The sequence below is a fragment of the Polyodon spathula genome, chromosome 23 (assembly GCF_017654505.1).
Source record: "Polyodon spathula isolate WHYD16114869_AA chromosome 23, ASM1765450v1, whole genome shotgun sequence".
Classification (NCBI taxonomy): Eukaryota; Metazoa; Chordata; class Actinopteri; order Acipenseriformes; family Polyodontidae; genus Polyodon; species Polyodon spathula.
Window position 1 is genome coordinate 25284370 of NC_054556.1, and position 27790 is coordinate 25312159.

The following is a 27790-nucleotide window of genomic DNA, read 5'->3' on the forward strand; positions in this document are numbered from 1 at the left end:
GCAGTGTCGAGAGACTTACTCAAGACTTGCCACCAATAAAGGTAATTGGTTTTTTAAGCTTGTTTTGGCCGGGTCGTGTTAATATATGTATCGACAGACAAGACACAATATAGTGACTATTTAGGGTGTTTTACGCTAACATTCAGCCTATTTTTAGTTTCAAGTACTGGCAAGGCTTTGGGTTTGCAGCTTCATCTTCAGAGACCAACGAAGTTAAAAATACAACTTGCCAACAATGTCCTGTAGTTTCTCGTTTACTGTGTTTGTCACCCTCTTGCCAATTCACATTGTTCTGGACACACTAAAATAGTAAAGTGTCATGGTTCTTAATGAAGTCATTCCAGTAATTGTGGCGTCAGTGAGACTGTCTCTACAGGGGGCTCTCTACAGGAGCAGCATGCCGAACATGGCAGTGATTGATGACCCCAGGGAGGCTTTCCGCGCCCAGCGGCAGGTGTGCCTGATTCTAACACCAGAGCCCACAGTTCGCAATGTGGAGTCCCTGCGCACCCAGTTACAGGGGCTCGGCAACTCCGCCCTGGAGCAGCTGCAGGAGTACATCCTCTTTTCTCTGCGATTCGTGCTCAAGACCCCTGGCCCCAAAAAGGACAGCCAGGTCCTGGCCATGGTGGAGTGCATCGCCTATGTCTTCTCCAGCACCTGCGTGCAGAGCTGGGAACTACTCCGGGACCTCTTCTCTGAGCTCTGTGTCTGCCTGTGCTCCCCCTCGAACCCCGGAAAGCCAGCTCTGGTGTCGGAGGAACTGAAGACAGCCATCGTGCGGGCTCTCAATGTGCTGCTGCACGCAGCCTATGGTGACACTTCTCCATTTGTATGAGCCCCCCATGATGCCTGCATTAGGACTTGCCATTTCATTGTTGTTAGAACTAGGCGAGCATGAAAAATCGAGGAAGCTGCAGACGGCAGCCTTGAAGTTTCTCCAGGTGTTGCTTCTGCAGTGCGACTGCCCGCAGCTTCACAGGTCAATGAACGAGGAGGAGGAAAGGATGCATGGAAGGACCTTTGCCTCCTTTTTACCAGGGATCACTGAAGGCCTGTCGAGGGTTGTTACTGGGGATGTTAAAAAAGGCCATGCAGTGACAGTAAGTGCTACGAGAATTTGGTTCAAAGCTGTAGTCCTGGTAATGGATGAAAAGCAGCTTTCAGAGGAGAAGGTCATGGATAATCCTATGGTCAAGCTTGGTAGAGTTGGGGAGCTCATGGTAGAGAGGACCAAGGAGTGGGTGAAAGACACTGGAGGCAAGCTGGTTATTCTTTTAAAGAAGATGCTTGCTTGTTCTTCAGGCCACCAGCATTGGAAAGTTAGAATTTAAAATGCATTGCCAGGTGGTTGAACTCTCAAGCTATCTCCTATCCAGGTGTCATGGGACCCTGGTGGACTCTATCAGCCCCCTCTTGGAGGCTTTAGTAGGTCTGGTGAATGACGAGAGCTCAAAGGTCAGGACTAGATGTGATAAGGTGTTGAAGTCCATGGCTGAACAGAACCTGATTGGTAGAAACCAGGCATTTATAGATATTTTGTCTGAAAATCTGCACTCCTTAACCACCTCCTTGCCATGACTGATGAGAAGTGCAGACGACCAGGACACACTGTCCACGCTGAACCTCTTCTTGGGCTACCTGAAGATTCTGGGGCCAAGATTGTCGGCTGTTTTGAATTCAGCCGCCCACCTCCAACGCATCTCTAAAGCACTGATGCAGGTTTTAGAGATGGATGTGACCGATGTCAGGATAGTGGAAGAACATCGTTTTCACAATGAAGCCCCCGTCGAGCAACATGCTGAACTTCTAGAAACGGCGACTCAGAAGAAATGCTTCCAATACTTTGCAGACGAGAGGATATTTGCATTGCTCCGACAACTCTGCAGGGTGCTTGGCTACTATGGAGACCTCTACCTGTTGGTGGACCACTTCTTGGACCGGCATCGCGAGTCAGTGGTCTGTAGAAAACAGGCTGCATTGGTCCTCAACGAATTCATTGCAGAAGCTGCTGGAATAAATTTGGAGACGTTGGTGGATCAAAAGGATCTAGTAAACCAAGAGAACCTGAAGGCAGCAGTTATGTCTTTTACTGAAGGATACACAAGCCTGGTCAACTGGCATTTAGTCACCACTAGTGTGGAGTCAGAGCAGGGAGATAGCACTGCCTTTAGCCAGTCGAGGTTGCTCTCGATGACCACGAATGCGAAAACTGATTTATCTGAAATCTTCAGCAGGCTTGAACCCAACAATCGGTCTGATGAATAGCAATATCTGGCAGATCTGTATCCAGCTGGAAGGGATCGGCTGTTTCGCACTTGCCCTAGGGCCAGAGTTCCGGGTGCTGTTGATCACAGCCTTGTACCCCGTGATGGAAAAGGCAGGGGATGAAATCCTGCTGATTAGCCAGGCAGCTCTGGGAGCCATGAGGGACACCTGCAAAGGCTGCGGCTATAACTCTCTGAAAGAACTAATCAACCAGAACTCGGACTATCTGGTCAATGATATTTCCTTGAACCTACAGAGGCTGAGCCAGCACCCCTACACTCCCAGGGTTCTCAGCGTGATGATCAGCAACTCGGATGCCAGCCTGCTTCTGCTGGTGGTCGATATCATTCAAGACGTGCTGATGGCCTCGGACCACTGTTATGACGAGAGGGCACCCGTATGCTGTGTGGTTTTACATTCACTTATAGAGGCATTTGGTAAATGGGTTTTTTTTTTTTTCCAGTAAAAAAAATGAAATGTAAAGCCCTTTTTAGACATTGCTTCTGTACTAAGGAAACTTGCTTGTTTTCCTGCTGTGACTTCTCCGGACCTGTCTTCTGAGAGCGGTACGGTGGTTCCCAGCTGAGATGAGCAGCAGGAATGAATGGACAGATGGACTTGGAAGAGGAGATGACAAGGTTTCTCCTGGACTATCACAGGCAGAGGCAGCTGGCAGAGGGCAACGCTGCAGAGGAGGCAGAGCTGGAGGATACAGGTTGGTAAACTTCGTAACGGGTTATAACCTTTAAAAATGAACAGCTTTGACAGCTCAGAACACCCTCACAAGTCCTTAAATAATTTTTCCAGAATATATTTGTAGTTTGACAAAAGTGAAGACTTTTTTTTTATCCCGCCACTAAACTGTAAATGCAGGTGCAGGATGGATCCTGGTTGCAGTGCAGTCTTAGACAGTGAGTGTGAGGGCCAGTTGAATTTCTGAGACTGTTCTTAGTGAGAGGAGATTTTAAAGCCTTGCCTGTTATCCCTTTTAAACTTCTTAATCAGACTTGAAGTTGTCATACTGTACTTTTACTCATGCTTCTACTAATTGGATCTTGTTTTGTAGAAATGCCGCCCCCAGCTCTGGAGCCTGATGATAGTGAGGAAGGTCCTGCCGTGAAACCTGAACTGCCCCCTCACATCAGCATTGCCAAGGAGGTGATGGAGAGGTGCATCCACCTCCTGTCAGACAAGAGTCTGCGTCTCCAGCTCAAGGTAATATAGCAGCATTAAACGGTACATGAAAGGAATCAAACCTGCTACCAAACACTGCAGAATTACACACAATATATAAAATATATTATTTAACCTCAGTGCATTTGATCTACACCCTCTCCATCATATCATCTGATCTCATCATTTCCAGTGTGCCGCTGTGGTTAAATGGTGGTCTCGATAAGCTGGTTAGGACCACACTGGCAGTTTCGTGACTGCGTGGGTCTTGCAGGTTCCGGACATACCGGAGCTGTGTGTGTGACAATGCTGCAGAGCCACAAGAATGAACTGCTCCCTATGGCTCACCGCTCATGGCCCCCGCTTGTGCAGAGACTGACTAACGATGATCCACTGGCGGTGCTCCGAGCTTTCAAAGTACATTGGTTTTACAGCTGGTAAATGCTTCAGAGTCATAGTAAAGGGTATTTTACTAACAATCAATTTAAACCACAGATTGCAAAAAAAAAAAAAAAAAAAAAAAACACAACAACCATGGAGTTTCACAAAAGCTTAAATTATGATAATCCTTCAGGTCTGGCCATTTCGGCACTGTCCCAGTTAATTTTTTTTCGTATTATTATGCAGAACTCTATTTTCCATGTTGTCACCTGTGTGCGTTTGTGCCCTAGGTGTACGCTTGGGGAGATGTGTGGGGATTTCCTCAGAAGGAGGGTGTCTAAAGACGTGCTCCCCAGACTGACAGGCTCCCTGGTAAAGCAGGCTCCAGTGAGTGCCAAGGCTGGGCCCGTCTACACCCACACCCTGGCCTACAATATGCAGTTGACAGTCCTGCAGGGTCTGGGGGCTATGTGCGGCCAACTGGACTTGGGTAAGCAAGCAGCTGAACTGCACTGTGCACTGTGAGGTTCTCTGCTGAATCCCATTGAGAATCAGTATTGCCTGTTCAAACCCGTCAGCACTGAACGTTTAATGAGACTTCATGTGCTATTTTAACAACCCAAGAATAAGCTCGCAGATGGGATTAATCAGACTGCAGCACCACACAATACAGTTCTGAACTTTATTTTTTGTTATCTATGTATGGTATTGGAAAATCTCACTGAATAGATTTTTATTTAAGGTTCTTGCCACCAGGGGGCAACCTTAGCTAAAGTTATAAAAATTGAATATAAATCGTTCCAAACATGTAATTTGTTTTCATCAATATTTGTTATGCTTCCTTTTACAAGAATTGTATTGTGTATTGTATTGTTTTGTTTTTGTTCTGTACTGCAAAAGGGACTTTTAGTGTCTTTTATAGTATTGCACAGATGGTAATAAGACCCCTGTTGCATAGCAGTTTTGCCCATTTCAGGTTTTACTATGGCTTGATTAGTCACAGTGTACAGGTAACAAGCTCAGGTGTGTCTTATTAAAGCCATAGTAAAACCAGGAATGGATGAAACTGCTATGCAGTGGGAGTCTTATTTCCACTTCTGAATTTACACTGAAATAGTAAGCATAGCAAGTTATGATCTAAGCAGAAGTACCAACAGAGAGATACGGATTGTAATAAGATGCTTGTGAAGAAAGTAGGTGATATAAAGTATCCCTTTAACTCTATTACCTGTAAACCTGGATTTCGACTGTGTTGCTCTCTCTGCTCTTTCAGCGGATGCTGAATTTGATGTCGTCTCAGACGCCTGCCTGCACTAGATCAGCTGCAGGCAGCCTCCTAAACTGCAAGAGGCCTGTGTCAGGTAACACACTTTGAGATGAACCTAACTCTGAAGCCCTTGTGTGTCAGCTAGGATTTCATAGAACACTTGCTGCAAGGAAACCAGCACAGATCCTATAGGGGTGCTGCCGCTGATGTGAAATCTGTTGTATTAGCTTCCTGATACGGTCACGTTTGCATCGAGGAGCCCTTCCGTCTTTGAGATGGTTTGGGTGTTTCATTTACAGCAGCACTAAGTGTCAGTGTGCCTTTCTAACCTACATTTCCTGGACAGGCTTGTCTGATCACTGTGTCTAATTCTGTATTTTTTCAATTTATTCTACAGTGTTTTCCAGCATCTAATCCAGGTTGACCCAGACTCAGTCTGTCTCACTCTGAACGAACTTTACTGCCCAAACTCGTATGAACCAAAGCACTCGAGTCTGCAAGTGGTCCAGCTGAGCGGCATTGGGAAACAGAGGAACAAGTTCACCGAGAACATCCTGAAGCTACTGGAGGAGGTGCAGTGAATTATCTGGAGGGCTCCTACTGCCCAGGACAGGGAATAGAGGCCAGGCAGGGGATCAGAACTCAGGAAGCAGGTCCCAGGGATTAGTTTTTGGATGCTGTTGGGGAGTCACTTTCCTAATAGTGGGAATTATGCACTAAACCCTCTAGAGGCTTTGTTTTTGCTCTCTGTTAAAGGATAAATTACAAGCCGTGTAATGACTTGTTCCCCTTTTTAAGCTGTTATTGTCGGGTCTGGTCCTAATACCTTAAACAGGTAAATGATTGCTATTGTGGAATCAATGGGCTACATCTGAGGTCTGGCCAACGGCAAAATAACAAGGGACTGTTGAAGGTTTTTTTCCTCTCTCGATTGTTCTTGTGCTCAGGGACATTGCTTGCAGTTTCTGGTGACGAGGTTCCCTGATTGCAAAGCCAACACTCCTGGAGTTACTGAAATAATGTTTTTGCAGCCTTTTCCTTGGGTGAAATAAAGTTTGATAAAGCACACTAGGAGCTAACAGGGGTGTGGAACAGGAATTCAGGCTTTGTGAATGTCTCTGCTTTCTCCGGTGGGTTTCGCAGGATTACAATTGGAGTGGGGTTTACCCTAAAGCTTGTCTTATAGTAGAATTGTTCATGAGTCACGGTATGCATACATAATTGTATCATTATCATAAAAAAATTGATTGACACGTTTTCTTTTTAATATTAGCATAAAGATTACATAAGATAACATACTGTACTGTACATTTACATAAATAAACAGCATTGAAGAAAGAACACACTGTCACCCAAAATAGAACAGGAGCAGTTTTTATTAGGTTTTTTTTAATTATTATTATTGTGAGGGATCAGTGATATAAGTTTTTATTTATTTCAAATGTTGCCGTTGTCTCAGATTGTCTATGTTAACTTCATAGCTGGGGCATCTACTGTACCAACAGGGATTGTCCACAGCCAGCCTTGGTTTGAAAGGTGGATGGTCTTTTTAATGATCCCTTTAATAATTCTATTCAGTAAATGCCCATGTTCACAGTGGTCCAGCATAACCTAAATCAATGTAATTCTGTTAATAGATAATGTATAGTGCTGGTTTTTCATTGACAACCTGGCTGGATGTTCATTCATGATTATGGTCCCAAATGTATGCAGCGCCCTGATTTATTTATGTATGACAATGGTTTCTCTGCGGTCAAACAGCTGTTTTTAGAAGATGCATACCTTTCCATACCTAAGCCATTGAGTGTCAATAGGAATACTTTTTTTCAAGGTATTTTTATAAATATATGTTTGACCCATCCCACCCCCCTCTCTTTAGTGTCATTTTGCCAAAAAAAAAAAAAAAAATCTAAGTTTCTAATGCTGTTTTCCCCTGCAGTTTCTAAAAAGCAAAAAAAAAAACCTGATGAAATGGACTATGATGAATATATCATACTGGCACTTATCAAAGAAAGCATGACAATCAGGGACTATAGTTCTTTCTTTTCCATTTTTTTTGTTAAAGTTTTGGAAAATAAGTATAATCAAATGGCAAACAAATCACAGTGATCATCACTTCAGATTTAAGATCAATGACAAACTTTTTTTTTTGTGATGCAATGCCACACATTACATTATCTGAACAGTTGTAATTCAGGTAGGATTTATTTAATGTGATAAGCAGTTATGGGTGAGACCAAAATTCTTTGTAAAAAACTAATTCTTCATATACCCCCACAAACAACAATTTGTAAAAGCAAAACAAATATTAAAAATCCTTTGTTATCATTTATGTTGTTAACACATTGAAATTGTGCCTCTGAAACTATAGGCCTTTCATTTCCATAATATGAAATATTTCCCCTTTTGGCTTCACCCTTTGGGCATCTTTGATCTTTGACTGAAGTAAATAATGAGGAATATCGAGTGATTTAATCATAAATGATCATGCCTGTTCCTGTACCAGTCTTCAAAAACCATCCAAGAATCCCAATACAGTTGTCTTGACTTTCCACTGATGAACAACAAACATTCATTATAAAGATATTTAACATGCACTCCTTTATACAATTTACAAGAAGCGGTTCACTTCGTAGTTGCAGTCTGGGCTGGCTGCCCAGCTGCCTTGGCTCTACAGCACACAGCTGTCAGTGCAGTCATTAGCATTCTCCACCGATCCTTTCTTCAGCTCCCTGCCTCTTTTGTGCTGGCTGTATGTGGGTGCTTGCTTGCCGTGGTTGGATTGGTGGCTCCCTGCCTTGGTCTCCTGTGGGTGGGGGCCGGTGCCATGGTGCTGCGATTCTGAGTTCTGGTTTGGTTCCACCTGCAGGTAAGCCCGAACCTTGTGGTGTCTGGCCTTGCCGTTGCTGAAGTCAATCACCCGGCACTCGTATGTCCCCTCGTCTGAGGGCTTCACGCTGGACAGGCGCAGCTTGTGAGAGATGTTACTCCCAGCTACCTTCACGACCTGTGAAGAGACAGAACGGAACGAATGGTGTGAACTTCTCAGTTCAAACAGGACCCAGGCTAGACTGAAACTGTAAAGGTCTGACCAACGCACCTCTACGCCAACACATATCATAAGTCACTACCTCTAAAAAAGCTAAGTATGGACAATTTTTTTGTAGGTGGGACTGATTGGTTCCTACCAGAACACATCTGATGTCTATCTTGATAGAAGACAGTTGGCAAACTGGGAGCACATACATTGCTGTGGACACAAGATGGCACTAGTGTTTTTTAATGGAATTGTCTTGGATGTGAAATCCTTTGTGAAGGATGCAGTGAGTCAACCTCCTTGTGGGTGAGCTAGAATGCACCGCTGTTTTGTTTCATCATAACAAGTGCACTGGCAAGTAACACGAGGGGTTTGCTGCTCTTATAATAGGTGGCTGTTAACATAGGAGGTCTTGATTGCTGCAGGAATGAATGTCAAAATACCATGCAATTAGTAAGGCAATTCAGTGCTCTAAAAACTATTTAGTGTGGGTATAGCATTACAAATTGCAAAATCAATACAGTGTACTTCTTTCAGGATACAATATAATACCAGCTTATTACCCCAAAGGAACCATTAACACACAACAGCAATGCAACAGATTTGGAACAAATATTGCAAAGTGGCCCTACCATAATAGCACACTGATGTGGCAATATGGGACTGCAATGTCAACAACTATTTGTTACCATTTTAAGACCATTGGCATTTTGAAATATTGAAGTTATCACTGTGGTAGCATTCTACCAATGGCTCACACAATTGTGCAGATAGTGCCACTGGCAAGGCTTCATGACTGTATTCTAGTGCAAAACAGCGTGACAAAAAGAATGGATTTGACCTTAAAAATGCAAATACAACAAAATGGCAGTTTAATTTATTACATAGAGTAGTGTTTGCATAGCGCCTGTAATTGTATCTTTGGTATTATTGTAAGTAATAAAGGAAGACAAGATGACACACTCAAATTTACAGACATTACCACTTCACACCAGTAAACGAAGGTCTCTTTCTCATCTTACTGTGATCGACTCAATGGCAGCCTACCCAGACTTAATAACAGGCTCCCCAAAATCAACAGCAGACCAATGGGACACTTCAAAGGGTCATTCTGCATTGTTTTCTCTGTTAAAAGACCTCTTTGCATGTAGAAAGTGCTGTTTAAAACACAGAAGGACTAGGCAGCAAGGACAAACGATCAGCTGTAAACAGCCAGACAGCAACAAGACATCGCAGCGCAAGATAACCTGTTATTAGTGGAACTTGCACAGCAATAAACATGCCTTCTTCCTACAGCTAAATTGCTTTTCCCCCCACAACTAAACAGCCTTATCTCTCTAAAGCACGGGAAACCAATATATATATATATATATATATATATATATATATTAATATATATATATATATATATATATATATATATATATATATATATATATATATATATATGCTATCTACTATCAATGACAATCAGTTAATCCAAATTGATGTATGCTTGGTGTTTTGTATACTCTCCATTTCATTAGCTTGCCTGCAAAATAAGTGCAGCTCTCATCCAAGAGACTGAGCCAAAGCCACAGCTCCACTAAACCGTGAGTCGCTGGCTGAACCCATCCTCTGCGACTGGGCAGTTCTTTCCTATTAAACACCCTGGCAATGCAATTTGATTGATTTGGACCCAAGTGTAACCACCATTGGGAATAGCTGTTGTAATAATGTAAATGTTGATGGCAGCTCGCTAGCACCTCAAAATCAGTTTGATAATATAGGGACCTTTGTTTTTAAGCTGTTTCTTCATTAAGCAGATAGAACTGTGCCACTTACATCAATACTGCATTTAATAGAAGTGTACTAAGCATATCTACATCAATATTCCATTTGCACAGCCTTTCTAATTGAGCAGCTATCTCCTTGTTTCTTTGTAAGAGAGAACACAAGTCTGTCTTTATGATAACCCCATTTTGATATTTTAACAGACAGACCAATATCTGTCACTATGCACTATTCCTAGCATGCAGGGCATTCTAGAGGCACATGAACAAACTCACGCTGATTTTGGTTGCATCCCTCGAAATCTCTTCTTGGGGCATTATCTGTGAGATAGCAAAGAGAAAAAACACAACATTGGATGAGAAAGGAACATCAGACCAATCATGATTGTGTAAGAAATTAGCAACAAGGGAATTTATTGTTGCAGAAACTTATTAGGAGTTCCTGAAAAAGAACACATTTTTCGATATAATAGTTAAAGTTGCTTCCTTCTCTCTATCAATAGTCTCAAGCCACTATGGACAACCAGAACAACATTTATTCACCATCTGCAAAGTTTTTAAACTGTTCTGGAGCTATTCACCAATGAAAGTACATGACTGGTACTGCTCATTTGTAGATTAACCTCATGAAGCTGCTGTGTATTTGCCTTTAGAAATCGGTTGTATAAATAACTCGTCAGAACAACTTGTCCCCACCACAATCCCTGGTTCTGAGCGATGGTGCTCCGGTTCTCAAACCCCCTATGGCACTGCCACGGCTCCTAATGCATTACAAGTCAATGAAATACAGTGCTGATGAACTGCGGTTCCTTTCATCTTTTTCCTTCATCTAATTACAGTGCCACAGCAGGAGGTGGGCAGCCCGCTACCCCCCACCACGTCCTCACCCTCTTAACTGTGTTTTTACAGCTTCCTGTGTACCTGGGGACTTGTACCACTTATAGAAGCATGATGAAAGTAAGAGAAGGAGAAGAAAGGTAGGGGAAAATAGTACTAAAATTCAAACTGTTTAATAAACAGTAAAAGAAAAATAAAGCTTAGTTGCAAAGGCCCACAACCAAAATGTATTAAACTCAACGCTCTGTATGACTACAAAACTTGTGACACTCGAAGAAGCCCCCAATGTGTGAGGCTAGTGTATTAATTGTGAGCTACTTTTAAAATAAATGTTAAAGCAGCGTAGTGTTTTCTAACATAATTAGATCAATAATGCTAGCTTTAACTCTAAAACACTGCCCAGGTTGTACCCTTACAAAAAGGTGGCTGCTCACTGTGTGATGACTCCTGATCCCACTCTGTGTAGACCTCACCTGGTTGGAGGTCCATGCCTGTTTGTCCATCCAGTCTTTGTGGTTTCGGATGTACCACCACTGGATCTCCAGGGAGTAGGAGGGTGAGCCGCTGCCCCGGAAGGAGCAGGCCATCTCCACATCCTGACCTGGCTGCGTTGTGATGTCATGGGGCACCTCTGTGAACAGGGCTGAAACTAAACAGAGGAAAATTGAGAACCCGCTGCACCACATCTTCATCGCACCACTGCCAACCTTTCCCCAAACACTGAGTTCCTTTCCCTGGTAGAGGTTTCAGCATGACCAGCGCTAATCTTCATTCATCTGGTAACTGTTGTTCAAGAGACAAAAACTACCAAAATATATCTTACAAGCAGTTCCTGTGATTTTCAGCAGGTTTAAAAAACAAATTTGGGTGCTTTGCACACACCACAGAAAAGGTTATTACACTTTCCAGGCATTCTGGTATGTGAGCACAATGCACAACACAACCACATAGCCCTAGAACCCGTTTTCATTGAGGAGGGCATTACACAAAACAGATCTAATTAAAACAATGCAATCCAGTTTGAGCAAGGAAACAGTAACTGTAACACAAGTCCAGGCTAAACAGCTATCAGCTACCATATGCTTTTAGTCCAGGCTTAAGTCAGGATTTCAGATTTTAGGAATTACAGTTTAAAAGGGAACTGCAAAGTTTCAGCGTGAAGCAACAGAATGCACTGGTGACAGCTGACATTAGTTGAACAGATGGGAACTTGAGGAAACTGGCAGCCATAGATCAGAAGGCACAGCCAAGAAAATACTTAGAAGACACTGAGAGACACAGGTACATAGGAATCTGAATGTCATTAAATGCTCAGGGCCGCTGTGAGCCCCATCTGATTAAAAATAAAAAAGCAATGCCTTCCCTAAAATAATATAATAAAATTATGCATTTGATCCAATGACAACAGCAACAGCCCTCCATTTGCTGTACATGTTCAGTTCAAGAATATGTTCTTTAATCCTTCACTTTGCAAATGAAAACATCAATGCAGCTGTTTCCCCGTATACTTACTAACCGTGGTGCAGATGGTGCAGAAATCCTCTTAACAGCTTCCTTTTACAGATTTTTTATGTACCGCTAACCCCTTTTCTGAGGAAACACCAGAGAGCATCTATCCTTGAGCAACAACACACCGCTCGAGGATTCTTAATCTGCTGAAGCACGACACAGGACAGGGTGCAGAACCAAACGAGTGCTCTGCTTTAGGCTTTTCTATTCATGAAAAAACTGCAAACTTGTTATTACCACTTGTTAGAACCACAGGAAACAAATATTATGTGTTTTAAGACTTATTTTTATTACTTGCACGACATCACTATGTAGAACAGTGTTGCCTTTCCTGTGTAATTACCTCATATAAGGAGCCAATACAAGGTAATTTCACTAAACTCCAAATTATATAAAAAAGATAGGCATGCATGGGCAAAGTCAGTCTATACTGGCTGAAAGATTTATTATCGGCTGTCCTCGTATGAGGCTACCTTGTATTTAAGTGAAAGAAATCTTAACCCTGAAACAACTGCAACCCTTTGTTAACGACCTTAATTGAGGTCATTAATGACCTAAACAGCATCGAATTTCAATTCTTTAACTACTCCATTAAATATCCTTGTTGTACTGTGTTGTTATCACAGAATACCATTATTAACTATAAGGTACTTATCCCCAGAAAGTCATTTATTAAAAGGATATTTATCGTTAGACTTATCGTTAGTAATTATTCACTGTACCAGGAATCTTTCATCCGGGTATATACAAAGTACCAGCCTTTTATTGCCACAGACACTAACCTCTTTCTGTTATGGGGAAAGAAGAATACATTTCAGCTTGCCTGCTTGTTGCTTGTTTAATGTTTTGCTATCCCTGAAGAGACTGCCGTCACCTCTTCTAATATATATGTACAAGCAGTCACCAGCATCATTCGTCACAATTTCACAATTTTGTCAGATATTTTATCTAGCTTTTTATAAAGGGAGAACCGGTTTATGGTTTTCTGTAAAATATAAGAACATGAGTTGCATCCCCTATAGGCCTTGGGGGACAGTATTTCTCATGAGTTTTCACTTTCATGTAGAAGCAAATTCAACATGTTGCTCTACAGGTGTAATGTTATGCCAGTTCCACTAATAAGAGGTTATCTTGCAGGCTCCAGGGTTTCTTGTTGCTGTCTGGCTGGTTACAGCTGATCATTTGTCCTTGGCATCTACTCCCTCTCTATTTAAACAGCGCTTTAAAATGCAAACAGTGTCCAGACCTAAGCAACCAGGGATAATTAATCATGTTATTTGCATGTCTATTATCTGCAGCTTTGTGTACAGTATGAAACAGACATAGGCAGGATGGAAGCTGGCTACCTAACTTGCAAGCATTTTGCAAGTGGACGTGGATAATGGCTGGGATTAGTTTTTGTTTGGTATCTGTTTTACTGTGCTATAGGGACCAGCAATGCTTTGTTAACTCTGTCTTGCATGTAACTACATGTGTATGTCCTGTTTAAAAAAATAACTAAGAAAGCTACTTAAACATGTAGCCCACAGAAATATTCTCTTCTCTTACAGCTACAAACTTCAACAACTCAGTGTTGAAGAGAAGAGATGAAAAGGGTATTACAGGACTATTTTAAGGAAAGATTTACTAAGGGCTGATTTTTAAATCTTAAAGAATGCTTAAAAACATTCATAAACAGACCATTAATAATAATAATAACAATAATAAAAATAAAAAACATTCATTCAAATAGTCATTGTGAATAAGGTCCTAACCAAGAAAAAAACACATTGGGAAAAATTCTCAAAGCTATTTTGCCCCAATAGGCATTAGCAAAATATTTTTCAGAAAGGAGAAACCACGCAAATAAAGTGTTACCAAACCAGATGTAAACAAATCAGACTTTTAACTTAAGAATGATCTTATCACAGTTGTATATATTTGAAAAAAATAACTGGTAACACAGACAGACAGACAGGTGTGGAGAACAAGCTATAGGGCTTAGATCTGCTGCATTTTAGAGCCCTTATTCTCAGATTATATCTGTGTTTTATTTTAAAAGACAGCTGTGTAATCACTGGACGCTGGTGTTCCAGCAAAAACATCTCTTCCGTTCATTGCATTTATTTTTTTTTTTAATCAACGCCCTTTTCATTTTCTTGCCATGTAAATGAAGCTTGCAAGATGAATGTTAAGCGTTCCATTAGTGTGTTTTGAATTCATTACTCGTTTTGACACTTTTCATTTAGAGCAGGCAAACCAGTGAATGTACAGACACAGCCTGGAGCAATGACTTTTACAATGATTTGAACACAGTTTATTCTACCTTCCTTGGTAATTGACATAAATAAAACATGTACAGTTTTAATATCAATGCATTGCCATTTATTCAATAACATGAGCTGAAAGGTAAAGGTAATGGCAATCTTTTGATGTGACAGCTGAAAGAACGATGTGTTATTAATCATATTTTAACTGTATAGTCATAGGAAATACAAATGAAAATACATTTTCTGTTAATACTGTATAGCACTAACGGAAAGATTATTTTAGACAATGTAAAGAGTCAAAGGCTTCACTCTTGTGGTTTGCCATGTCTCCAGGTTCCCGTGATAGAATTACAACCTTATATGTATACAATTTGGGAGGTTTAATAGAACTCCACATATTTTAATATTGCTACCTACTTCTCTCTGATGAAATATCATCCACACTTAATGTTAACAGAGTTTTACTAGCAGATTTTGACCAGAAGTTGACCAGCTTTTTCTTTGTCACCTCCTAGAAGCACGGTCCCTCTGACTGCCCTTTACTGCACTCTCTTCATAGTCTCAGGCCGAGGAGGGCTTAGGTTGCAGGAGAGCCAAAGAGTCTGCAAACTGTAATTATCATGTGACAATTATAACGCTATTAGGCTTGCCACAATGGTAGCCACATTACAGGAATAATACAAACAGATTTGCACATTAATACTAACTTGAAAGCCTTTTTTTAAATTGACATGGATGATCCATTTCACAATTAGTTCTAAAAATAATTAAATAAAATTCCATTTTGAGGTAAATGTAACAGAGCAAAGCACTAGTCATTTAAACAAAGGGGCGCATAAACATAGACATGTACTTCAAACTGTGATGAAGATGGGTATGCTGTAGCAAAGTTTAGTAAAACAAAGTGAAATCCTGGCACAAGCACCTGATGATGGTGGTATTAAGATCTGGCTGTTTAAATAGACTGCTGGGCCCTTAGAGAATGGTATAAGGTATGTCATTGAAACTGACAAACACTTTTTTGTTAAAATCATTTAGTAGCTTTTAGTGACTTGTTTAATCAGTAATGGTCAAACGCTTCTAAAGTTAGTTTAGCAAGACCTGCAAGGCAGAAAAATGCTTATGCTTCATGCAAAATGTAATATAAAGATACATAAGTAATCTACAAACAGAATCCATATGGGAGTTTTTATGCACAGAGCCCCCTGTGCTGGTTCTCACCCTGCTGTCTGCTGTGGTATTTCAACCATGCAGGGGAAATCTGTCTACTATGGAAAGCCAGTCTGAAGCTCAGTGGGAGACATGCTGGCATTTCTGTTTGCATCCCCTAGGTCAGCCCCCTTAAGTGCTCTAGAAATAGACCTTCGTTTACTGTAAGAACACATTTTAGTCTGTCTCGCCTCAGGCCAGTCTGTACCTTAGAGACAGAAAATTATTCTGCCTGACATGGCCGCTGTGTAACTTTCAGTTCGTAAACACCCTGTAGGAATACCATAATATCTTCAAGGAATGCTGAAGTAATCTTAGAGGAATGCCACGTATAAAATACGAATACTGCAGTAATGCTTTAAGAATTGTGTATGGATAACATGGAGAATCATGTTAGGATTCCTGTACTACTGGAAGACTGCTGGTAATCAAACTGGAATAATATACCAATCGCATACCGTAAATGAGCACCACCCTTAAAACTCTGTATTAACAACATTTAAATACAATACAAGTATGAAGGAAAAAGGCTGAGTAAAGTATTAAGAACTGCAACACTATGGCCCTCCCTGCAATTTTACAGACAAAAAACAAAAACATAAAAAATGTGAAGCTGGATGATCTTACATTACAATTTCATTCAGTACTAGTTTCCGGGATAAAAACATCAAGCTTTCTGCAGCAGGGCTAAGGCTGGATGGGCAGACCGCAAGAGAACCACAGAGCTAAAGAGACAGGCTCACAAACAGGTGTGAGAACCCACAATGATAGTGAATAACACAATACTGCCTGTTACACTGTTAAAGATCAGGCAACCATCTGATGAGCACCTTGTAAGAAATTTGGAAGTTAATGAAATAGGAGGATCAGTCAACGTGAGCGACTTTGTTTTACTTACTGTGTGCTTCGCTAGCACCAGCGTATGGGCTTTCCCATTCCACAGAGCATTGGCTCCACCTTCAAAGTCATGGTCTCCTGACGCTGGAGTACTGCTGGAGCTGCCAGATATTCAGAGCCAACAGAAAGTAAACCTTGCCCATGGCGGCTCAGCGCCAGTGCTGGCTGCTGTTTAATATTTCGGAGAGCAAGGCAAAACGCTTCCACCCCCGCCCCGGAGGGATCTAACATTGGTACAAACCTAACTGAAAGAGATCACCTTTCCCACTGGAACGGTTGATTAATTGAAGTCTGACGGGCTGTTTTACCCAGGCAAATAAAAACCGATTGGCACTTTGAAGACACATAAGAGACAGTTCATAAAGAAAAGGCAGAATAAAAGAAAATCAGATGAAAGGGAATGGAAGGCTGACACCAGGGGCACTTCTGATTAAATCACCCAGCTGCTGTGAAGAACGAAGACGTGATTGTTAACCAGGAAGAGTCTAGCTTGCACAGCCTGCTTCATCTGCTGTGTTTATTTCACTGAGCTAATGTGGTGCATCAACAAGCCTGTTTAAAATCAGGGCCTAAGATTTAAGGCAGAACCATTTCACACAAATGGTAATGAACATACAAGGAGGCTAGAATCCAAGTGGCCCATCTTACTGTTTTGTTCTGACATGAGTGTTTGTGCTGTATGCACAGAAATTAAAAGTCTACATTTCTATAGAAAAGAAATGAAGATAACCCACTTTGAATCCAGCTTATGAAAGAAGTTATAAAAGGCATGGCCACTGGAACAATGGGTAGTACGAGTTCTGCACTAAAATCACCCTGTTAATGTCTATCATCCTCACTGTCTAGATGAATATCAAGAGATCCTCTGAATTGTTTTCAAGTTAAGTGATACCCAGCATGCAGGGATTTACTTATTTGCTGCCTTTGTACACCCAGGAGCTGTCATTGGATTAGTATGAATATATGCAGCTGAGCGTACATCAAAAAAAATAACTCCAGGCTTAAAAACACAACACAAATGAAGCTGATTCAATAGATCATAGGACACACACATATGTTGCCACCAGATTAAGCCTTGGAACTCCTAGACTGCTGAGAGAGTGATGTCATATCATAAAAAGATGCACAGCAATAAAAGAGGGTTCAATGATAATGTTATTAAATAATAATAATTGATTTTGATAAATGTTTAAAGATTATACCATTTAGGTAACCAAATTAAACAGACTTTTAAAAGCATTCTTTGTGAACAGAGCCCAATAGAGGTCCATTCTTCCCACGACCCATGTCGCCTGTCCCTCTGGAATACTTGAAGTGAACACTGTAACAGTACAATAATATTCTGCCGTTTGTATCTTTTGATTGCACTTTGAAGTTTAATAAAGTGCAATCAATGGCACCCCAGCCACTGTTGTCTCTGGAGAGCTTGTGCTTGTTTTGATCTTTCTCTCTAGACATATTTCATATTTATACAGCACTTTTTTCCCACTGAGGTATCTCAAAGTGCTTTACAGTGAAATGATAGCAGAAAAGGGGGCTACAGTAGCTGTTATGTCCTCAGAAACAGTCCTACAGAATGATTATAATCTTGAATGGTTTATGGTATTGTAATCTCATATTGCAATTACAAGACAAAAAAAACAACATGTTCATAATGCAGGCTTCACTAGGGCATTGTTTGGTTGAAACATTTTTAACCTAAAAAATAAAAATATGAACTAATAATTATTTGAACTTGCTTCTTTGAGTGTGGACATCCGATGTGAGGGAAATATAGTTGTTGTGAAGTCAACACACCGGCTTTTGGATTTTATGAAGAAACTTGCTGTGAATTAAGCGCAAGGGGTAAAGAACAAACACTCACATTTGGTAATGAAAAAACCACATTACAAAGGAACTGCTTTCCAATCACTGTGTCTCTCATCAGTCATGTGCTCATAACGCCACCTGCTTTTATGCTCTTTGAGTTTTGCAAATGTCCTGCCATGTTTAGGACTAGTGCTGAAGGAACTTAAAGCCTCAGTTCAGTTTGTCCATTGCTGTGTCTAGGTTTTGAGCATATTCTCCATTCGATGAGGCGCAGCTGTTATTATCAAGGACACTATTAAAGAGATCCAAGGATTCTCAACTGATTCTATACAAGGCTGTACAAGTAGTACATGCTTTTAGATCTGCTCTAGATTGCCTCCGACTTTGTACAATTGCAACGCCATGGGACCCTGGCTGCAACACAGTATTGTTGTTTAAGGAATAACTGTTATTTTTATCCTGAATGTCTCCTGTTCACAAGAGAATACTATATGAAGCTAGAAAAATATCATAATATAATTAAGGAGTTGCTGTGAGAAAAGTTTAAGGACATTGTGACAGGCTGTTGAGTTGATAGAGGCCCAGAGACAGACTGCAGTTCAAAAAAATACTACTTTTATTATAAATAAGCACAATAAAAGGGCACAAGGGCCAAAACAAAGGTATTTAAGCACAAATAGAAAGACACAGAACAAGAAAGGTATATAGTGCTGAAAGAGAATGTGAACAATTCTCTTATAGGAAGACCACCCCCTTAGCGAGGCTTCCTTGTTGGTTTCCCATGAAGGACACACATTGTCAAAGTTGCCTGGTTTTCTTTACAAAAAAAATATTCCCTACCTTTTGCTGAATGAGTAAATCATGTAAATAGACTGCTATAAAGTTTGTTGTCTCATATCAACATTTTAACAGTGGGGCTAAATCTCCGAAAACAGAGGCTTGGGAGCGAATATTGAAGATGACAGAGGCTGAAACTGGATGCCTGGTGAGAATACAAAGCTCAAAATAACATCCAGATTGTCTTCCCAATCCCAGAGGGATGGTGCTCCTCACTGAGAGAAAGATCAGCCTTGGCTGTGCACATGCTAACATGGAGTGCCAAGGATTTCGAGGCATTACTCTCCAGCCATTATTTTTTTTTGTTTCTTCTTTGCTTTGAAACTTATCACACCACCTTCCTCGTATTTATTGTTGTGTGTTGCAGAGGAGGACTGACAGGAGCTGAAACCCAGAGCCAGTACACACCTCTGGAGCACTTATCCCTGCACACAACCACAACCCACACCAGCACTATTTCTACACTACAGGGATGCAGAGTCTAAAGTGGACATATCTGTTATTGTTTCCCCCTCTACCATTGTTTGTAGCAGGGCAACTGGCTATAAATAATGCCGGACCATCTGAAATTTATTACTTTATTACTCAGGAACAAAATGGAGCTCTTATCAGCTGTGGCTATTTAATAGCTGTCTAAGCCTGTTTCACTGACACATGTAGAAAGTTATGAATAAACATTTTGACTAATTCTGACTTCCCTGCCTGTTCCATTAACCTTCAGGCAGTTGAATGTCAACAGCTGATCTGATATGCAGCGATTAAAACTTTTGGTCTGTTTGACAGAATGTTATGTGAATATTTTACCAGCAGTGCAGGTGTTTGAGTTACCTCAGCGCGCACGGTTATGCGCTCAACCAACAATATTTTGCCCTGTCAAATGTTTCTTCTTTTTTTTCCAACAACAATTGCAAGGAATGCCACAATCAGGGAGAATATTAACTAGCGATTTAAATCACATCCTGCTGAATTGCATGGATCCAGCAGCCACTATTGTCTAAATTGTTCCCAGGGAATGATAAACACCAAGATTGCTTCAACAACTTATTTTTAAGGGTAATGAAAAAATTATGCAATCCAGTCCCCAGTGCTGTAAAATGCTCTAAAAAAATTGTTATATCAGGTTATCTTTAATTAACGGCTAAGCTGAGACTTATCCCAGTGGTGTATATGTTGATCAATTCAACCCCTAAGTTTATTTTAGAGCCACTATACATGATATTAATTGGGTACTGTGTTGAGTTTACAGATGCACTTGGCCACTCTTGCAGGTTGCAGTTTGAAGAACAGCTTTGAAGTCACACATCAGATGACACACTCCAGAGTATTGCTGATAACAGGACACAACACAGGTCTTCTCATCCCGGCAGGACTGTAACCCAGTTCCGCAGTGATTGTATTATCTACTGACGCACAGAGGACTGCACAGCATGTGTTTGCTTGACAGAGATTAGGAAGCCAGTCAGGTTTCAACTGGCAAACACAGTCTCCGACCAGAAGAACAGCAAAGAACACTGAGGCACCTTGCGCAAGTTTTGTCTTTGGACAAATGAATGCTGAGATTTCAGCATCCGCAAAATTAAGAATAAAAGAAAGAAAAACCCTCAGGACAGCAGTATTGACATCTTACAACTATAAAACAGAGCCCAGTAGTCACTTCTTCCAATACAATGTTTTCAGCATCTTTTGAATATTATAAATCAAAAACTCAGATGTTAATTAAAGACAAAATACAACTTATTGTATGGCATGCTTATCCTTATAGTGGCATTTGAAATATACTGAACAACAAAACAACCCTAATAAACCTGATAGCATTGCACACAGTTAGCATGGTTTTTGGTTACTTGGTATTTGTTCAAAGATGCTATGGAAAAGCAGAACCGCAACTAACATGCAATCCTATGGTTACTTATTTTTTCAGTTAAAACATAGTGCTGATACATACGTAGACCTTTGTGTTGGGAGAGTCAGCCGGACCATTCAACACAGATAAAACTCAATAATACTTACAGCAGAGGGTCACAGATTTGATATGACAAACTCTATAGTTTGTCTAACTAAGCGGCTTTAACTAAGCCGCTCCACAGTATGATCTCAAGCCCAGCAGTTAATATAGAGAACTCAGCAGAGGGACCTGGGAGACAGTAAATCGATGAAAAGGAACCTCTGAGTCAACTAATCCAATATGGAAAGCCTCGGTCCTGGAGCCAGCGTATCCGATAAAAAGAGCTCAGTATAGGGAGCTCAGAGCCAGCAAATTAATACAAAATACAGGCAGCTCAACACTCAGTGCTACACACACTGCGACCGTAGATCCAACAACCTATGAAAATTCATAAATCAATGCAGTGGGAAATTTCACAAATATCATTTCGAGTGAGATTCACTCATTGTAGGCTTCAATTTTACAGTCTCACTTTTAACAGAAAGGAAATTATAATTTTTATTATTTTTTTTTTTTTAATGAAGTAGTTCTGAATCTCACTCCTAACATTTTACACACAGTAATATAAATTGCATCTTGTTATAAAACCAGAATTTTAAATTGATAAAAAAAAAACCTGTCTTGGTACAGTGGAATTTTGACTTGAGCATTTTCAATTTGAGGATTTTAGTCATTGGAACTGGGAACTAACAATTAAAACACAGAGGAACTACTATCCTATTTTGCTGTTTCAGCACCGCACACTTTTATAACTCGAGCACAGAAAATTCCACTCTAAATTGCAGACCAGGAGACTAGTCTTGCTGCTAAAGAAAAAAAGGTCTCTGACTGTTGCAGAAATATCCCCATGGACACTAAAGCTAAACCAAGTATATACGCAGTCTAGGACGGTTCATTAGCACAGACAGTGCACCATCATTAAAAGGTAAGAGTCACCACAACACTGCTCTAATCTGCAAGCCTAATAAGGAGTGTTGTAGAGGCCTCACAGCTAGGCCAGTGTCTCTAACTGGAAAACAGAGCTGGAAATGGAAGAGGCACACAGCAAAGTGTTACATACTGACCCCCACCAACAGTGGAATACTTACCCTGGTTCAATGCAGCTTGCCTGTCTCTCCAGAGACCAAGACTAATAATCCAATAATGAATATGCCTGATAACAGGCAATCAGATACAAATGGGATGAGGTCAAATTGTTAAAAGCACCCAGGCAATTTTTGATTGACTTGACCCATGCTGTCGATTGACCTCTGTGAGTCCAGCAGCATAGAAACCGGCAATTATATTGTTCGAGCTTAATGCTGTTGATCACTTACATAAGATCCTAATGAGCTCTTCTGCATGGCCAAGTCAATATGAACATTATCAGTTCCTCAAATACTTTATCCTGATCTTCAGGAAATCCCTTTTTTTTCTCTTCATAGGAACGGTTACCCATAAAAGAGAGAGTTACTGGAATATATGCTGTTAAAGTGCAATAGCAAAGGTCTGCAAAGATAATAATACACTTAAAAAAAATGATATATAGGTAAAGGTCAACTAAGACATAACTTTTTCATGCACAAAGACCATCTGCAATTAAATCCTAACAACCGTGAGGGTGAGTTGAATAAATCACATCACACAATGACAAGGTCTACCCAACTGGCTAAAGGAAACTAAAGGTTATCAAGTTTGATCTATTTGCTGAAAATTCCAGAAAGTGAGGATTACTAGTAGGAGTTGTGAAGTAGAAACCACACGTACTGGTGTCTTACTGGTCACACTGCTGGTATATATAAATATAACAAGACCCTAAAGATACAACAGCCCCCAGACTGTACTGTTTAAGGGGTAAGGGATGGGCCACTTTAAAAACAGCAGGAATTTCCACCAGACTATACTTACTCAAAGTGATTCTGATTCTGATTCTTAATATTCCTCAAGTTCTGGCCTATTTCCAACGGTTTCTAGTCAAGCGGTGAATTGATTTCTAAACTCCTGCTCCTGATCTACAAAGCTCTAAATGGTTTATAGCAGTGTTGCCAAGTTCTCACAGTGTGCTTTGAATTAAAATACAATTTAAATCAATCTGTTTTTATCTTGATATGAAAATCAATATCCCCAGTCGGTAGGGTAGGGGACATCTACAACACGTCAGATACGATTATTAATATTTGAGATGCTATTTCTCAGCACAAAAATGATTTATTGCTCTCTGTTTGTAGAGATTACCGTGATCACCTGCAGGATTTGGGATGGATTGCAGTTTGTAGCCCATGTGTTTCCTAATGTACCCAGTAGCTGGCTTTAGAGTCAAACTGAATTCTCCTGTTCAGTGAAGCACAGTCTCCAGTGTTAAATATATCATTCTCACCCAAGAGTCCCCATGGCAAACCTGCTAACACTATACACACACTGTGGGCCATTCCCCGGGGAGGTTGGAAATCTCTTTAATAACTAGTACATGTCATATGATGAAAGTAAAGCTCAAGCACACTGCTGACATGATCTTTTAAGATGTGTCCTTTGGTCCTCATGAATATCTAGCAGATCTGATCAAAATGGTGGCAGCAGCTCACCCAAAAAATACTCATCTGTGTCGGGGCACTGCTGCATCCCACCACTGCTACCGAACTAGCACAGGCTGCCGTGCTTTAAGAGAGCTGGTACAGTGTGGACAGCAATGCTTTCCATTGGAATAAGAAATGCAATGTTTAAATAGGTGCTAAGGATGGCACAGTGGTTAATGAACTAGGCATCCACTTGTAGAGAGGCCTGGGCTGAGGTATGTCGACTGTGCAGTAAATTTTAAGGAGGCTGACATAGCCCTGTCTACACTGTGTTTGACTGTAGCCAGTGTCATTGTACCTGGATCGCTAAAATACACTGAAATAGTGTAGAGATAATTAGAAACTGGACACAATCCATCTAATTACATTGTAATAATTAGGTAATTACCTCTTACACAGTAACTACTGTTAAACACAACTTGTTACCCAGTGTCATTACACAGGAATTCCCTCGTACAGACCATTCCCATGTAACCACACACATACTGCACCATAAGTTACCATGTGCAATCAGACACTATTGGTAGCTACCCAGTTATTACCATGTAATTACATGGTTATGTACGTCCTGTAATCAGGTGCTACCAAAGAAACTTAAAGTTCAACCTTTAGTTTAACTATATGCTCTACTACTTTACAGTTCTGGATGAATCACTGGACTATGAAAGATGAAAACAATATATTTATGCAATGCTGTTTCCATTTGTTACTATCTTGAATCACTGTCCCTGGACACCGATTTTAATTTAGGGGATGGCAGTCTGGAATGGATCTGCCCATTGAGTTATAAAGAATAAATAGGGCTAGATGAGAAGGAATGCTGCCAGCACTCTTGTTGTACTGATGCAGCACCTACAGTTCACAGTATATGCATAAAACACAAGAGCAAAAGAAAGTTAAAAAAAGAAAAAGAGTGATTGCTCATTATCTAAGCAGCCTCATTAGCACGGACAGTGCAGCGTCATTAAAAACCATGTGTCACCACAGTATTGCTCTGATCTGCAAGCCTAATAGGGAGTGTTGTAGCAGCCCTGCAGATAGATCAGTGTAAGAAGAGAGAAGAGAGACACCCGGCAAGGGTCTTGTAGGCTGACCTACTTCCCTGCCTGGTATCCTGGTTACAGACTGAAGGACACTGGCCAAGAATACAAGGAAGCACCTGCATGCTCTGCTGCTGGAATGATTGACAGCATTAATACTCTACAAGGAAGAGTGCTTCAAAACCCTGCACACAGACACGCTGATTATGCAAGTAATGTCAAAATCCTGATAGCTGCTTTACAAGGAGGTGCGACAATGTATGCAGAAGCCAGCTATCACACGTTTGAGGATGTTTGAACTGCAGCTTGACAATGTGTTTGCGTCTATTGAAGACAGAAAATTAGCTGAGATTCAACATATTGTTGAATCCCGATGTACCCTTTTATTTGGTTCATTTAGGACGTTCAGAAAAACAACCTGAATTCTTTTGGGCATGTAACCTCGGTCAATTGTATTAAGTAATGATAAACATGTACAGTTCTGGTGTTATTAATTCAATTATAGGTCTAGTGAAACAATAATATGGATTATTTAATTGACTAAGGACAAAGAAGCTGTTAATCCGATTGATGCTGGTCCTTGTTATTGCTTCTGAGTGCTCCCTCTTTACTGTGTAACATCACAAACTACAGTACCGCTTCACTGTGCTTATCAAGTGACCAGAGAGCTGGGATTAAGGATCAGTCTACCTGGATGGGGAATAAATGATTGATTACAGGTAACTGTCCCTGCTTACAAAGTATGGCTGCTGTATAAGAGGGCAGGTACTGACACATAGCAACAAATAAATCCACCCAAATCTAACTCTGTACTGGGTCAAGCTACAAACTACATATTATATGGAGAATAATACACTCTGTACACATCAAAAGAAATGACTATTTCAGGGCTTGTTTTCTCAAATAAAAGACAAACTGGTATGCAGCCGTATCTGCCTCCGTGTATTTCCATAGCTAATTCACATCTATTTACTGGTTATGTTAACTATGCACCTGTATGGGCTTGAGGTGTTGCACTGACAGCAAACGCATTTGATCTTTGCATTGAAATCGCAATAGCGGTATTCTATGATATCGTTAATTAAACAGTTATGCATTGAGCCCAAATCAGTAGAATATTTCCGTTTGCGTCATTCTAAACTAACGTCAAATACAAGAAGATATTACAGGTCGCTATTAAAATAACGTGGTTATAATTCGTCTATTTTATATGAACAGTGTAACAGGTAGATATAATAAAATAATAGCATTGTACTCTTAGTAAAACAATTCAAAATACTGAAAGCAGTATGTACAGAAGCCAAACTAAAAGCACCAGCTGCAAAAGACATGACCGAGGTATTAGTACTACGATATATAACATTCAGTAATACAATTAGAATACAAATAAAGAACAGACGTTTAAAGCAAATTTGTTTAGGTTGCTTTTACATTTAACCCTATTCTCTTTTTACATCTTGTCATTCGCCATTCTCTATTATTATTATTATTATTATTATTATTATTATTATTATTATTATTAATAATAATCGCAAAAAAAAAAGTTGGAATAATATAATCATCTCACGTACAATGCATGGAAAGAACAGCCGATAAGATGTCATGACAGCCACAGGTAAAGTGAAAACGGTCGGTGGCATACCAATGATGACATAATGTTCATCTCTACTACTGTATTACAATCGATACACCTTTTATATGTGACAATTTATCTTTTTGTGTACATGGAAGGGAGTCTCATCTTTTGCTTTTATTCACAGTCGATATTCAGTTCACATTTTGGCACAGAGTTTTTTTTTTTTTTTTTTTTTTTTTTTTTTTTTTTTTTTTTTTTTTTTTTTTTTTTGCTATGACTTCGTGCTGTGTGTTTTGTGGCACAGTTAATGGCACTTACCATTGCCGGAGATATGATTCTCTAGGTCCGGGTATCCAGCTTGCTTTGACGAGACGCTAAATTGGATGTAGAGTCCCATGCAGTGTAAAATCCCTATGACCACTCCAAAGGCTCCCATCGCTTTATTTTTTGTTCCAGGACACTTTACCACTCACTCGCATCAGGGGATCCAAAATCCAGCTCAGGTCCCAGGGAACTGATGTCCCAGCCTTTATTTTTAAATAAATTCGCCCCCGTTCAGTTCACACACTGCGCGTTTGGGAGCTGCTGCTGCTGCTGCTGTCGACTACTTCTCCGCTGGTTCCTTTCTCTCTCCTGCGTGTCTGACTGTGGGTCTGTTAACTGTGGCGGAAGGAGATCCGATCTGAAACAGAGAGGAGGTGTGCCCAGGCTTGAAACGGTGGAGATCAATTAGGCGGATGGATCTAAGCAAGCGATTTATTCATTAAACTTTTACAAGGCAATAATTCTTAAAGCTACAGGAGTATATGAAAAACAATCGAGCATCAGTAGCGGCAGCTGCAGCCAGATAGATAATCATTTTGATAGTCGAAATTGTTTGCATATAAGTAGGCATATAAATGCATTGGATGCAACCGAAGGCACCTGTAGAGGTATCATCACTCAAGACTGTTAACTAGATGTGACTAGTAATCAATAGGTGATTTATTCTGATGGTTTATTTGTGGTACATAGTATTATAATTTGCTTAGTGGCTATCACTCTCTCAATATATAACATTTATATTGTGATCTAGTCCGTGATCTTTATTGTGTTAATTTTCACAAAATGTGTTTATGCAAACATGCATACATACTGTAGGGTGTGTCTGTCTGTCTGTTAATATCACATGCAACTGCGACAAAGACAAAAAAAAAAAAAAAAAAAAAAACACCACAGTAACATTCCTCATGTGCTGTACTTTGTTTGACTGTCATTCATTGTAATGCATTAGAAAAGACCCACTGCCAAAGAATACGTCTCGGCAAGTGTATTCTCGTCAAACGTCAGAGGCAGTTTTTCTTTTCCATTTGAATGATTGACAGGGGCTAAAGCCCCATTGAATGTTCTATTCACATGCACCCAAAATCAGCCAACAGCTGATTATATACTG

General features: G+C 40.4%; 1 protein-coding gene and 1 pseudogene across 1 annotated transcript; one reads left to right on the forward strand and one right to left on the reverse strand.

Annotated features, from left to right (window-relative positions):
- The first annotated feature begins 50 nt into the window (after positions 1–50).
- Positions 51–7038, forward strand: LOC121298175 (annotated as a pseudogene).
- Positions 6333–27004, reverse strand: LOC121298174 (V-set and transmembrane domain-containing protein 2-like protein). Its single transcript, XM_041225094.1, has 4 exons — positions 26677–27004; positions 11209–11384; positions 10175–10219; positions 6333–8096 (listed from the first exon to the last, which is right to left on the reverse strand). The coding sequence occupies exons 1-4, from the start codon at positions 26792–26794 to the stop codon at positions 7761–7763; spliced, it is 675 nt and encodes a 224-aa protein (XP_041081028.1). The 5' UTR covers positions 26795–27004; the 3' UTR covers positions 6333–7760.
- Positions 27005–27790: the final 786 nt, after the last annotated feature.